At 49.7% G+C, this 13,871-nt stretch overlaps 4 protein-coding genes across 4 annotated transcripts, besides 7 other annotated features; 2 read left to right on the top strand and 2 right to left on the bottom strand.

The window, feature by feature from the left end:
• Positions 1-2,761: 2,761 nt before the first annotated feature.
• On the top strand, positions 2,762-3,501 carry PODANS_5_13050 (uncharacterized protein; the record flags this gene model as incomplete). Its single annotated transcript, XM_001904341.1, has 2 exons — positions 2,762-2,765; positions 2,822-3,501. 2 exons carry the CDS (start codon positions 2,762-2,764, stop codon positions 3,499-3,501), a joined length of 684 nt encoding a protein of 227 aa, XP_001904376.1.
• Positions 3,502-3,959: 458 nt separating this feature from the next.
• Positions 3,960-4,004: a sequence feature (pseudogene).
• Positions 4,005-4,008: 4 nt separating this feature from the next.
• Positions 4,009-4,071: a sequence feature (pseudogene).
• A 75-nt stretch (positions 4,072-4,146) lies between these two features.
• Positions 4,147-4,251: a sequence feature (pseudogene).
• Positions 4,252-4,328: 77 nt separating this feature from the next.
• Positions 4,329-4,463: a sequence feature (pseudogene).
• A 125-nt stretch (positions 4,464-4,588) lies between these two features.
• Positions 4,589-4,696: a sequence feature (pseudogene).
• A 2-nt stretch (positions 4,697-4,698) lies between these two features.
• Positions 4,699-4,816: a sequence feature (pseudogene).
• Positions 4,817-4,877: 61 nt separating this feature from the next.
• Positions 4,878-4,972: a sequence feature (pseudogene).
• A 1,039-nt stretch (positions 4,973-6,011) lies between these two features.
• On the top strand, positions 6,012-7,645 carry PODANS_5_13070 (uncharacterized protein; the record flags this gene model as incomplete). The annotated part of the gene is made up of 3 exons (XM_001904340.1): positions 6,012-6,208; positions 6,305-7,460; positions 7,529-7,645. The coding sequence occupies 3 exons, from the start codon at positions 6,012-6,014 to the stop codon at positions 7,643-7,645; spliced, it is 1,470 nt and encodes a 489-aa protein (XP_001904375.1).
• A 164-nt stretch (positions 7,646-7,809) lies between these two features.
• Positions 7,810-8,547, bottom strand: PODANS_5_13072 (uncharacterized protein; the record flags this gene model as incomplete). The annotated part of the gene is made up of 1 exon (XM_001904339.1): positions 7,810-8,547. One exon carries the CDS (start codon positions 8,545-8,547, stop codon positions 7,810-7,812), a length of 738 nt encoding a protein of 245 aa, XP_001904374.1.
• Positions 8,548-11,003: 2,456 nt separating this feature from the next.
• PODANS_5_13075 (uncharacterized protein) lies at positions 11,004-13,208 on the bottom strand (the record flags this gene model as incomplete). Its single annotated transcript, XM_001904338.1, has 1 exon — positions 11,004-13,208. The coding sequence occupies one exon, from the start codon at positions 13,206-13,208 to the stop codon at positions 11,004-11,006; it is 2,205 nt and encodes a 734-aa protein (XP_001904373.1).
• Positions 13,209-13,871: the final 663 nt, after the last annotated feature.

Genomic DNA, 13,871 nt, shown 5'->3' with positions numbered 1-13,871 from the left:
ATTGGGTGCAAGTATCTGGGGAAAGGCTAGCGTAGGATCGTGCCAGGATGATGGTCTTTGTGTGAGGAGGAGAGATGTCGGAATTGTTCCGATGGAGGGATCGTGAAGCATGTGGTTGAGCATGTGGTTGTGCAGAACGCACTAGCCTGAAGGAATTCCCTCCAGGCACGATGTTATGGTAGGTAGCTACGCCCAGAAAGCAAGCAAAGAGTGGAGTATAGGAGCAATGATTCAACAAACAAAACCATGGAGAATCAAAAGGAGTTCTTAGGTAGGGATCTAGCTGATGTAGCAGGGTATCGAAAGGGATGTTGGCGACCAGATTTCAACCCAGTTGACAGTCTCTCATGTGAAGATACACCCCTTGCCTTGGCCCCGTGGCCAAGGACGTCCTTTTGGTACGACACCTCAGATGTATCTCAAAAGATACATAACAGATCGGTCGCCGCTGAGTACAGGCACTACTCACCAGTTCTCGTAGGGTTTGATTTGGCAGTCATGCTACGTCGAAAGAATAGCAATCTGAGTCCTATGTAATCGTCCTGCCACATGTATATAACTGAAGTAGTGTAAACACCAGGACTGATGAGGCTCAGGCAGAACAAGAGCCTCTCACACTTGCGAAGATGGACTAGGTAGTAAAAGGCGACTGGAGTTGTTGAAACATTCGTAGGTTTCTTTGCTTTGAAGGCGTTGGCATCATCTTTCAGTGTCTCATAATTAGCAATTCACCATTACTGCAGGTGTTTGTTTCCCGCTCTTTCCCCGTTTGACCAAACCACAAACTGCCATCTCTCACCACCAAGAGAGTACCGGGCTGCAACCACAGTGCCAGCTACGTAATCGAGCAGGTACTCTCACAGTGTTGACCTTGCTGGCGAGAAAGTGGAAGCTTGAAAAAGGTGGAGGTTGTCCCTGCACTCGAGCGACTCACCTTCCATTTCACTGCCTGCAGCTTTACTTTTGCCCTCGCCACTTTTTACTCTTCTGCTCTCTCTCTCTTGTCAACACCTCCAACTAGCAACCCAACGCTTGCCGCGTTGACTTCAGACCACAAGACACAAGCTTCTCAAGGACGGTGAAGAAACTCCTTTCGTCACGTAAGTAAAATTATTATTGTCAAGTAACGTCCAGTTTGTCGATTTGAAGTATGAGCTGACCTCAAGAAATCGTACAGAAGTACGCACTGCTCCCACAATGTCTTTCATCAAAGAGGAGAATGGTTCCACTGAGAAGGGAACTCGAGAACTTCTCTCAACTATCAATTTCACTGTGATTCTTGATCAGCACAAAAAGGTTGATGCTTGAATGACGGTCTAGCATGTTTGCAAAAGCCAGTATATATAGTTCCCTTTGCAATAATTCTATACTCAATTCCACAGCTGGGGGGTTGTTACTACTTCCCTTTTTATCGCTGTGCAAATACAGCGGGTCGTGGCAAGGCAACTGCGAGAAAAACACTCTGTTTTCCATCACAACTGCCAACCGACATCTCATTAGAAACACGAAGGCTTTCCGCACCACCAAAATATTGCCCAAGTCGCTTTTATCAGTTCTCATAGGGCCTCGAGTGTCAGGTAAGCATCATATCTCTCAGGCTCTTCATGGGTGATGTTCTGTCCTGGATCGAATAATAACTGTCCTCTCTCCACAGCAGTAACCATGAAGCCAACCAGCGCCAACACCAAGCGTTGCCCCGCCGCTCGCGATTGGACTTCTCTGCACTCAGCCCCCACAGGACTCTTCCCCTCCGTCAAGACTCGATCCCTGAGCCTGGCCACATCTACGTTATTTGCGACTATGACACTGGCCACGCCATTTCCTTTAGTATTCTGCCTCACAATCCAAATCACTGGCCTAGATTCCGGTTCGATCTGTCTCCGTACCATCCACAGGGCGATCGGACCTGTCTGTGGGAGTGTGGGGTAGCGAAGGAGGGATCAGACTTTGGAGCTACACCGACTCCTGTCAGACCCACGGGTCGACAGTCTGTCAACTTCTCAGGGAGAGCGCCTGCGGGCGAGCTAAAGATCAAGCTTAACAGGACTGAGGGGGCCATCGAACCATTTGGTTTGACATATAACAAGATGAGCGAGGGGATCATGTGGTCTGATTCTACCTCGGAGAACAAAGCAACATACAGATATGCAAAGCTGGAGGGAGTCGGTGGTGAGAGGCCTGGGTTGGATAATGTTGATAGATTGGAGGAGATGGCAAGGATAGGATATCCATCTCTTTTTCAGCGCCCTGAGAAAGCTAAGAAGGACATCAACCTTGCTGGGTTGGAGACTCATACGGAGCATAGCCACTTTCCTAGAGCTGTCAAATCGACGTTTGTGCGACAAAATTAGGTAGATAAAATCTAGACAGCAACAGGAGAACTGAGGCTAGGATTTCTCGAAATGGATCAAAGATTCAACAGGCTTTAGTGCGTTGAAATTCTTCATCTGATCTTCTGCTCTCTGTGTGTGTGTGTGTCTGCTAGCCACAGATACTTACCTGGTGACCCATGGCTTCCTGCCCTCGCAGCTGACACGTACAGATGCCCGAGGCAGTCATTCCCAGTATGCTCCCTGAGATTGTTTGCTGAGTCAGGCTCCAGCATCGAGGAAGTTTGAGCTCCTTCTTTGCTCCTGTCGTCCAGATTTCGACTCCCACACAACCACTTTCGATTACAAATTTACATCAGCGTGTGTTCCGGCAGCAACCAGCAGTGAATACCTAGAAATTTTCACTCGAGACGTTTTCAAATCTTGCCATCATGGGTAAGAACAATACATTGCGACAAAAATGCCGACATCCACTGACGAGGCCCTAACAGAAACAATGGACATCGACCAAGTCGGGGTTTCCGGCAACGAGCCGAATTTCCCGTCCTTTTTTATCAATAGTTCGACAGCCCACGACTCTGCATCTGAAATGAGTCTGGCCGACTTGCTCATTTCCGCTCACGGTTCCACCGATATTGAAATGCCCGATTGCCCACCACCAGCACCAAAGGCACAATCTCCTAGCGATTTCCTCGGGCCAAAGGTCGTCCCGGACACGTTCCCAGCACTTGGGCAAACATACCTCCTACGTGTGCCTACAACCGGCTGCATCCTCGGGCATACCAAGCGACGTTTTTTCCTGATCTCGTCGTCGCACAATCCAGAAGAGTCGCCGCACATTAGCTGGAAATGGACATTTGAGGACATCGCTGGTGACGAGACAATGATACGGCTCAAGAGCCCGTGGCTGGAAGGCAATGGCACACGCTGGATCCTGCTGGACGTGAAGCTCAACCCTGATGGCAAGGTGGTGGTTTCGGTGGATTGGGAAATGAGGAGGGATCCCGTCTTGGACAAGATCAAATTCAAGGAGACGTGTCTCTCTAAAGGAGGGAAGCGGCTCGGTGACGACCAGGTTGGGCTTGTGGCAGAGGTGAAGAGAGGGTGTCTGGCGTTTGAGAAGAGAGGGGAGGCAATTGGGTGGGAGTTTATCAGGGTTTCGGGCCCTTAGCTGTAAGATAGGCCCTGTCAATGAATCGGGTGCTGTTTCTTTCGTTCGCAGAACAGAGGATTGATGTTGTCACGTTAGGCTTTGCCGCTTTGTCACCCGTCCATCAGGTTATCCTGTTGGCAGTTCATCTCTCGTGACCAACAGCCAGTTCATGCCAACCAACCAACAAACACCACTGGATTCGCACTGAGTAGGCTGCACTGTTGAATTTTTTTGAATTTTTAGATCAACCGAGTACCCCACTCACTATCGCGCTTATACTTCGTCCGTTCTCCTTTTTCTTCTTCTTTTGAGATTTGTAAATATCGACAGAATGGCCGACTTGGCTGAGCTCAACCGCCACGTCGGAACAGAAGCACCTTCTGGGCCTGTTCCCAAGCCCGAACTGGGTGAACCTTTTGCTCCAGGACTGGAACCATCTGCCAGACAAGAAACTGAGGCGCACATTTCCCACCAAGGGCTCCAAGTTGATCGGCGCCAGACACTACGGAAGATCGCTCTGGGAGCCAGACCGCCAAGATCACAGCGCAACTTCCCGATGGCAGTGTCGGAGATTTTTTCCTCCAGGTTCGTGGACGGTCTTCGCTCTCATACTGGCCACCTTACTTGCTGACAGTCTTCTAGAGAGCACCCGAGCGATCCCTGGGTGCCACTGCCAAAAGAATGATCACAGCCGAAATCTCTGGATTGAACGCAATTGGCTCGGTGTCCCCCTCTTTCGTACCCGAAGCCTACGGCTGGGGTTCATTCTGGGACGAGACCACAGAATCTACGTCTTACTTCTCACTCGCCCTCCTCCCACCACATCGGACTTCAAACCACCCGCCCCGCAAGCCTTCGTCGCCTAGCTCGCTCATCTCCACAAGACATCCATCTCCCGCACAGGAGAATTTTGGCTTCCACGAACCTCCCTGCCACGGCACCAAACCCTTACGACGTCATCAAGTGGCAACCATCCTGGACGACCTTATTCCGCGACATCCTCGGCCACACCATCTCGCTTTCTCAGCAACAGCACGAAGGGCATCACAGCCATGACGAATTCCAGCGCATTAGTCACTTGGTTCTCAACAACGTAATTCCTCGTATGTTGGATCCCTTGGAAGGGAAGATCAAGCCCTGCTTGATCCATGGTGATCTCTGGGATGAGAACAGCGCTGCTGATGAGACAACTGGGAAGCCATTTGTCTTTGATCAACGGCGTTCTACGCCCACAACGAACACGAGATTGGGAACTGGAGGGCGGTGAGGCATAGGCTGAGTAGGAAGGAGTATGTGGAGCAGTATAAGCGGTGTTTTCCGCCTGATGAACCTGGTAGGCCTTTACCTTTCAACAAGTTGAGACTCAAGGGAGGTGGTGCTAATGATGGGGGTAGTTGAGGAGTGGGATGATAGGAATCTGTTGTACTCGCTCCGCTTTGATCTTTCGGCTGCGGTTCTTATTCCGGGGTCAGATCCTCGAGAGATGTGAGTCGTGCTGCCTTGCTTTTTGTGTTTCTTGGCGTCAAGATCAGGGCTAGTACGTTGGCTTAATATCATGACCAACATGAAGACACTGTGCAACAAGTATTGCCCAGAGGAGTTGGGCACGATTGTTGAGCAGGTACCTTAGGTACCTAGGGTTGCGATGGGCGACGCGTTCCCGCCTTCTGATTACTGGTCTTTTCTGAAAACCACTCACCAGCACCCCCCTCCTCCCATCTGATCCATGTACGAAGACACGAGCACGTCTCGAGGCTCAGTAAGGACAACCAGTGAGTCGTAGCTATGATCCAATAGGCTAAAACCAGAATCGCTACCTACTACACCTGCTGTTTGATGACTGAGCCGGGCTGAAGTGGGCTTCTGGGCAGCATTAATAAACACTTCTTGGAACATCTGGAGCGTCACCACTTGGGCATTCGGCCATAATCCAATCCAATATCGTCAGAGGCGAATTGCTGCTTAATAACAACCACCACCCGGCACCTTATCTCGCCGAACAAGAAACACGCAAAAGCTGACTGTGATCGGCGGTTAAACCATTCGGCCACTCGCATGCACACGCAAGATCTGTCGACGAATGATTTGTGTTACCAAGACCCAAAACCACAAAATCGCCATGCGAACCTGGCATCTGTCCCCGCACGCTTACCAAATCCATCAATTCTCAAGAAGGGGGGGCGCAGCAACTATCTGATACGGAAGCAGTGGCCTGCATGCCACGACTTTTTGCAACAGGCCTCACAAACAAGGTTCATGACGAACTCTGACTTCTCACTGGCGAATGGCTGGCTACGTACCCCCTACGAAGCCATTGAATCCACTATCAAGCGTCGTCTACAGGGTCGGAATACCACTTTGAGCTGCAGACTCATGCAGGTCATTGTGGGTTTCTTCAAGGGTATCAAGGATGGGCTTTATGAAAAGGCCGGGTCTCATCCCACCGGGGGCAGATGTCCCAGGGACCGTCGCATGCTTTCCTGGTCTTTTTCTCTCTTTTTCTCGTAAAAGAGCAAAAACGGTGAAAGATGGTCATCTTCAACAGCATCGTCCTGACGGGCGTTCTGGTCTCATCAGTCTTGTACATTTTTGCGTCCAGGATCAAGACCTATCTCCGGCTCCGGCATATCCCCGGCCCTGCTGGGGCGGCACTGTCTCGATCATGGATTTTCAAAAAAACCATGGCGGGCAGGATCCCAAATGCGCTTGCCGAAGTCGCCGGCGAGTATGGACCGTTGGCAAGGGTTGGACCGAACTGGTAAAGACACCCTCCAACTCGCCTACGTCCCGCGTATTCAGACTAACTCCATCATCACAACAGGCTCATCTGCAGCGACACCAAAGAGATCCGCCGGATGTGGTCCGTCCACTCAGGCTGGCACCGCGACGTCTGGTACAACGGCTTCCGCTTCGACCCAGCCAACGATAACATCCTCACCGCTAACGAGAACAAAGTCCACCACCGCATCCGCAGCAACGTCCTCCCGGGGTATAACGCCAAAGGAATAACCACACAAGAAGGCGTGATCGACACCCAAGTCGAGAAGCTTCTGGGGCTTATCGAGAAGAAATACGTCTCCTCCAAGGAAACCGGCATCCGACCCATGGACATGGCGCGCAAGTTCCTTTACTTCACCCAAGACACCACCTCCGCGCTGGGGTTCACCACTCCCTTTGGGTATCTGGATGTTGACGAGGATTTCAACAACACGATCAGCACCCTGGAGGGCATGCTCCCCACCGTCACCACCCTCGGATTGTTTCCGGTGATTATCTCCTTGATGAACAACCCCCTGGTGAAAAGCCTGCTCCCCAAACCGCATGACGACAACGGGATGGGGAAGCTGCTTGGGCTGATCAAAGACAGGGTTGATGCCCGGTACGAGAACAAGGCCAAAGGGGAGGAGGACATCCTCCAGCGGTTTGTGGAGAGTAACCTCTCTCGTCAAGAAGTCGAGGCGGAGGTGTTGATCATGCTGTTTGGGGGGACCGACACTACCGCCACGGCGCTGAGGATGACGGTGTTTTATCTTTCAACCACCCCCGCCGCGTACGGTGCTCTTCAGGCGGAAATCGACAACGCGATCAGGTCGGGGAAGGTCACCAGGCCGGTTATTGCTGACGCTGAGGCGCTCGAACTGGGTTATCTGAATGCGGTCATCAAGGAAGGGTTGAGAATGTGGCCGCCTATCTCGGGACTGCAGCTCAAGTGCTCTGACAAGGATGATGTCATTTGCGGATATCAAGTCCCCGCGGGCACGGCAGTGGGGATATCCGAGTTTACCGTCATGAGGAATAAGAGTGTTTTTGGGGAAGATGCAGACAGGTTTAATCCGAGCAGGTGGGTGGAGGAGAGGGACCCCAAGAGGTTGAAGGAGATGGAGTTGACGCAGGGGTTGGTGTTTGCTTCGGGGACGAGGTGGGAGTGCTTGGGGAAGAAGTTGGCGTATACCGAGTTGAGAAAGGTGTTGTTCGAGGTGAGTGTTTTTCGTTGCTGATCTGATCAAAGCTGCATGGGAATGATGCTGACAATAGGGACCGACAGTTGTTTTTGAGATATGACTTTGCCATGACTGACCCGGCGAAGCCGTTTGAGTATTGGAACTATGGGGCGACGCTGCATGAGCATATGAATGTGACGATTACGAGGAGGGAGGCTTGAGGCGAAATGCCTTGGGTGCGGTGAAGGCAGAGGCTATCCGGTGGTTGTTTCTTCACTCCTACTATGTATTCAGAAGCGCTTCCAACGTTTATCAAACGTTGTATCACGATCGAATAAACGTCGTTCATACTTGCAACCATCCATGTCGTCCCAACCCCATCACCTCACCCATCATGCTCCCCAACCTCGACAAACCCCCACACCGTCGCCCTGTCCGTTCCCGCCAAATACCACCTCTCCTTATTCACCGTCCCATCCGGCGCAATCGACACATCCACCCACCTCAAAGTATCCCAATGCTTTATCAACAACACATACCCATCCCTCTCCTTCTCCTTCCCCCCAGCTCGATCCACAAACGGAACCCTCCTCACGCAAAACCACTCCCACGCTTTACAGTGCGGAGCAGTCGCCACCACTTCCAGCTTTCCATTCTGGCCCAGATATGTCCCACTAGCCACATTCCTAAAACCAAGCCATCCTTCCTTGGTGATGCACTCCCAGAACCAACACCCAGTCGTCACATTCATCCGCCGTAGCTCCTGCAGCTTGAGCTGCCCCCCACATAGGGTCATGGCCCTCAGGATCTGGTTGCTGCTGTCTTCCTCATCGGTGGGGCAATGAGGATGCGGCGAGGAAGGAAGATGCAGTGCGGTAATGATGTAAGTCTTTCCTGGTGTGGGGATCGCACCCTCTTTGCAATATGGGAGGGACAGAGGGATGCACATCTTCTGACGCTGCGGAGATGACGCACGGGAGGTAGAGGGGCTGGCGAAGGAGAAGGAGGTGGAGGGGGGTGTTGGGGGGTCGTTCTCGAGGTCGTCGTAGTCAGAGCCGATTTGGGTGGAGATGATGGAGGGGGGTGGTTTGGGGGTTTTGGTGGGGGTGGATTGTTTGGACATTTTGTGATGGTGGGAATGAACTGACACGCAAAAGGCGGGACGGATGGAAGATCAGGTAGGTAGGTATGAGTGTGTGATATGGGAATGCCCGGCGGCGGGGAAGGATAAAATATTGGGCATGAACGGGGTGGCGAACACTAGCGGTTGTTGTCCAATCAATTCGACATGGGAGGAGATGATGGGGCGTGCAAGCGCCTGTTAAAGATTGCAAACGCCAGAGATAAGTGATAAGAATGCAAACATGTACAGAATAAGGTGCTTGATATTAAAGGCCTACGGCTGGGTACAGGTGTAGGTCATAGGTAAAAGATTCAATTGTTAGATAAAGAAGAAAACAAAAACTTGCCCCACAATGTTCTCGTAAACATATCAAATCCTTCCGACTTCCACTATACATGCCGCACCTATCCAAAATATAGGTAACGTACATTATAAGCGAGTGCACCACTTTTTAAGCGACGCACCATCCTTCCACGCAATATCGACTTTTTCTACACAACCCAATATGCCTCCTACTTTAAAGGAAGCCAGGGTGATCCTAGCCCTCGAAGCTCTTGAAAAAGATAAAAATCTCAGCCTCCGAGCCGCAGGAAAGATCTATAACGTCCACCATACGACTCTCTTACGACGACGCGCTGGCCGGCCTGCACGACGCGATACTACGCCCAAATCGAAGAAGCTTACTTAACCCGAAGAGGATGCTATTGTCCAATATATTATTGAGCTATATGCGCGAGCTTTTCTATTAAGATTGCGTAGTGTAGAAGATATGGCTAACCAACTACTACGTATACGCGACGCGCCCCCTGTTAGTAAGCTTTAGGTATATAATTTCGTTAAACGTTAGCTATAGCTCCGTACGCGGTATATATATAGGTACGATTATTAAAGGGCTAAGTGCGAGGATCTAAAGGTTATTAGCGAGTGGTTTATATTTATATAGAATACTATAGTTAAGTACGGTATTATAAATAACGATATTTATAATTTCGACGAGACTAGGTTTATAATAAGTATTATTTTTATAAGTATAGTAATTATAATTTTAAACGGCTTTAGTAAAATAAAATTAATTTAGTTTAGTAACCGCGAATAAATAATAATAATTTAAGGAATTAATATTTTCGGTTAAATTATTTTTCCTTTTATTACTTTAATTATATAATATTATTTTATTAATTAATATATTAAATATAACCTACTATTTATTTAATATATTATAATTATTAATAATAATTAAATTATTAATTTAATAAATTTATATTAAATTAAGTATTTTAATTATTATATAGCGTTTTATATAAAGGATAAATATTAATTATTAATCTTTAACGACTATAAAAGTTATTAATCGATTAAATTCGAATATTATTATTAATAAAATAATATTATTATACTTTATATACCTCTATACTCCTCCTACTTTCTTTAATTATTTAATATTAATTACTTTAGGCTATTAAAATAAATATATAGTCGCTAGATCGAGGATTTAATACGTATATATATTAATTATATAAATAAATTTAAGTTCTTTTATACCTTCCGCGAAACTTTTTTCGTTTCTATAATAAAAAAAAATATATAAAATAGCTTTACGGGTATTAACTTTATACCGTACGATCTAAAAAAAGTATTTTCTAAGTTAAATATAAAGCTTTATACACTAATACCTCTAAACTTACGGCCCGGCACTATATAACCTTAGGTCTCCTAAATACTATATAACCCTCGAGAAGCTAATTTATAATCAACGCTTATTAAGACTCGCATTATTAACTATTAAAATAGCTCTCCGACTTTAATACTAACTACGGTAGACTAGTTTACTAAGGGTATAACGGCTATAATGCACTAAGTGGCTTTCCTTCGTATAGAGGTTTCTTTGCTCCGTAAGGCTAATGAGGCACTAAGTAAGCGCCAGAGAGCTAAAAAAAACACGTATGAGGCTTAGAGGGTCACTTACTGTAAAAGAGGCACAGGATCTACTGGATCAGAAGGCCGTGGATATGGAGGGAGTGTAAGAAACGCAGCCGGATAGTAGTAATGCAGGGGGGGGGCTCGTACGAAGGTTCAGTGCTGTGGTGTATGCGGTAAGCCTGGCCATAATGCGCGCACTTGCCAGGAGGCTGCAGAAGCATCTGATTCAGCTGTTTCTGATGTAATTATAGTTAATTCCTTGTGTTGATGTGGTGTAATTGAGGATAGTATTCGTAGGGTGGTGGAAAGTGGTGCACTCGCTTATATGGTGCACTCGCTTATATGGTGCACTCGCTTATATGGTGCACTCGCTTATAATGTACGTTATACCAAGATTATCCAAACTTCCTCGTAACCCATTAGACCTTTCCGCGTCCCACGTTCATCTGAAAATAAACACTAACCCAGATATCATCCTATAACACTTAACAGTCTATAACCATTTATCAACACCGTCTTGAGATTTCTCCTTCTCTTTAAGGGAGAGGGAGCTTCAGGGTTTTAGCGATCCCCTTCAACCCACTGATCTCGGTTGTGATATCCACCCGACGCCGTTTGCTCCTGGCCTGATCCTCCCCTTCCTCCTCACCAGACCATGGTCTCCGCTCGGCCCCCCTAGGCAGCGATCGACGAGGAGAGTAGGCGCGTGTAAAGTCCAGAGTGTCAGGTGATCCATCCTGATCTTCCTCGCCATCATCATCATCACTCTCGCTGAAAAGGGGCGACATGGTTTCCTTTTGCTCAGTTTCTCTCATCTCTTCATCATTGTCTTCATCTTCGTCCGTCTCCTCGTCGTCCTGATCCGCCTTACAGTTGTCACACTCTTCCGGGACCTCTGTTTGGAATACCACCTTCAGTCTCTCCTCAGCCTCACGGTTCATGATGGGCCAGACGGGTGATTGCAACAGCCGATTAGCCTCGTACAGCCTGTCGCTCCGCATGATCCACTTGATCCGAACCAACTTGTAGTTCTCACCGCTGGTGTCCCTCTGGTTGTCCAGTCGGATGGCCAGACAAAATGGGGTGCGTTCCGGACAACAGCATAGTTCTACGCTCCAGCTATCTGGCGCCCGCTGACCCCGTCGGGTCCGCGCAGTGCGCCGATGCGCCTCGGCCTGATCCTGTGAAAGTGCCAATACAAAGTTCAGGCAACGCCAGTTGTCCAGGTCCCCGTCGCGGCGCAGCTCCTGGTCCCAGGTGGAGGGCGTAGTCCGCTTGGTATCGCAGTGATTGCTGATCACACCGTCACTGTCAGTCCCGTCCAACTCAGCATCTCCCAAGAGGTACTCGGCTTGTCGAAAACACTCGTCGCGTTTTCCTGAAGAGTTACCAATGACAAGGGCCACGAAAAAGCCCTCGACCGCTGACAGATCACACCACTGCGGGTGATTCTGGGTGGCATACCTCGCAGGCGCAAAGAGCTGCACGAAATTGACCAGGATCCAATAGCTTTTGCCCATGGCCTGCACGACATCCCACCCAGTTCGCAGCGGATCAATATCGAACCACATCAGCTTCAAGACGTTTAGCTCCGATCCAACAGAGCCTGGGGGGATACGCCACACTTGATACCTCAGGCAGTAGTTGGCTTCCTCTGGACAGCAACAGTACTCATCCACGCCCTGCAACATGGCATTCACGCAGGCCCATGCTCCCCAGTTAGCAATGGATGGAGGGTCCCGGCCGACAATCAGCGCACCCTGGCCCTCAGCTTCGCATGGGAGCCTGACTTCACTGTAGCCAAGAAAGTGGTGATGCCTGTGTCGGGCGACGCGGTAGGTAACTCGGGAGAAGAAAGCTTCTGCCATGGCGGTGTCGACGAGCGAGAGGTCGTCATGGTTGTCGGTAGAGCTGGGCGACAGAAAGACCGCAAAGTTGATAGGGTTCCAGTTCCACAGTCTGCTGCTGGCGAGGTGGCTCAGCGAGTTGTTTGCACTGGACGGAGGCTGCCAGAACACGATGGAAGGGAGGTGATTGCAGGCACGGCTGTTCCGCTGCCTCGCAAGATCCCGCTCAGCCTCGACCTCGGCCTTTTCCTCCGCCGTGACTTTGAGGGTGCCCGACTTGTCAACAGAGGTGTCTTGCATTTTGCTCAACTGAGCCAACACCTTGTTGAATCCTTTTCCGGTTATGCCCGCCAGCTTCCTGATCTCGGCGGTTGACTGCCGAATCATGTCGTCCGTAACCTCACAGCCCTCCCTATCCATGTCTCTCATCATCTGCAAAATAGGGTTCGCCACCAGCATTGCTAGCATGGATGTGTCCATGGTTCCCTGCCTGAGCCCCCCATCATCCGCCATCTTGGACAGTTTCTCCACCAACCTGTCCAAGCTATTCCCCTTTTGTTGCAAGGAATCGACTGTCTCGACCAGTCTGGTCAACCAGTCAGACTCAGCTTGTCGGTTCTCCAATGAACCTCTCCTCACACTGCTCGGCATACCATTCTGTTCCGAGAGGTCCAATTCGAAGGGAGCGAATTCTGGTTGTCTGGGCAAGGCAAAACCGTTGTCGAGGTCTTGTCCTGGGTTGCGCGAAAGGTGACGGGTATCTGTTTGCATACGGATAGGCGCGGAGCGATGGGAGATCTGGCGTAGAAGACGGTCCCTAATAGCTCGCTGCGGAGGTATTCTTGGGTTGAGAAAGGCTGGTTTCCCGTTGGGTGTGTGACCCAGGAGACCCATTTTCAAATGAGATGTCAAAGGGCGATGGCCTTAACGTGTACTGCTGTTGCTTGAGTACTGGAAGAGAGAGAAGGAGAAGAAAGAGAAGAGTGAGAGGAGAGACAGAGGCAAGAGAGAAGAGAGGTAGGAAGGCAATAGAGACAAAAAGGCAAGAGAGAAAGAGAAGGTATGTGTGACTTATACCTGGGAGAAAAGCCCAGTCATGATATCTTCCGAGGTGGCAGTTCACATGGCACCGTTTGGATGCGTGGGTGGGGATGTGGCGTTGGCAATCGGATTCCAGCTTGTCCTCAACCGTTTGCCGCTATTGTTCGTGTTGGTGTATCGGTGGCTGGATGGTGGAAAGCTGCCTGGAGAGGCTCCCGCATGTTCGCGATAGATCGATGGATGAGCGTTCTGGAAATGTTACTGAAAGGCCCGCGAACGACACTGCATTGAGGAGGCAGGAAACAAGAGGAGCTGCGCCTGGCCGATGTGAATCCCGACGTTGTCGCCCACCGCCCTTCCCCCCCCCCCCCCCACCCCTCCCACGGAGACACCATCTTGTTATAACCAGGTCGGGGGGTTGACGATGTCCGAAGATACAGATCTTCTGAGGAGCACCCAAGTGGGCTGGATGGAACCTTCAATGGTTTTTCTCTCCCTCCATGGACATGGACAACT

This window comes from Podospora anserina, chromosome 5, assembly GCF_000226545.1.
Source record: "Podospora anserina S mat+ genomic DNA chromosome 5, supercontig 3".
Classification (NCBI taxonomy): Eukaryota; Fungi; Ascomycota; class Sordariomycetes; order Sordariales; family Podosporaceae; genus Podospora; species Podospora anserina.
This window is presented reverse-complemented; position numbering and strand designations above follow the sequence as displayed.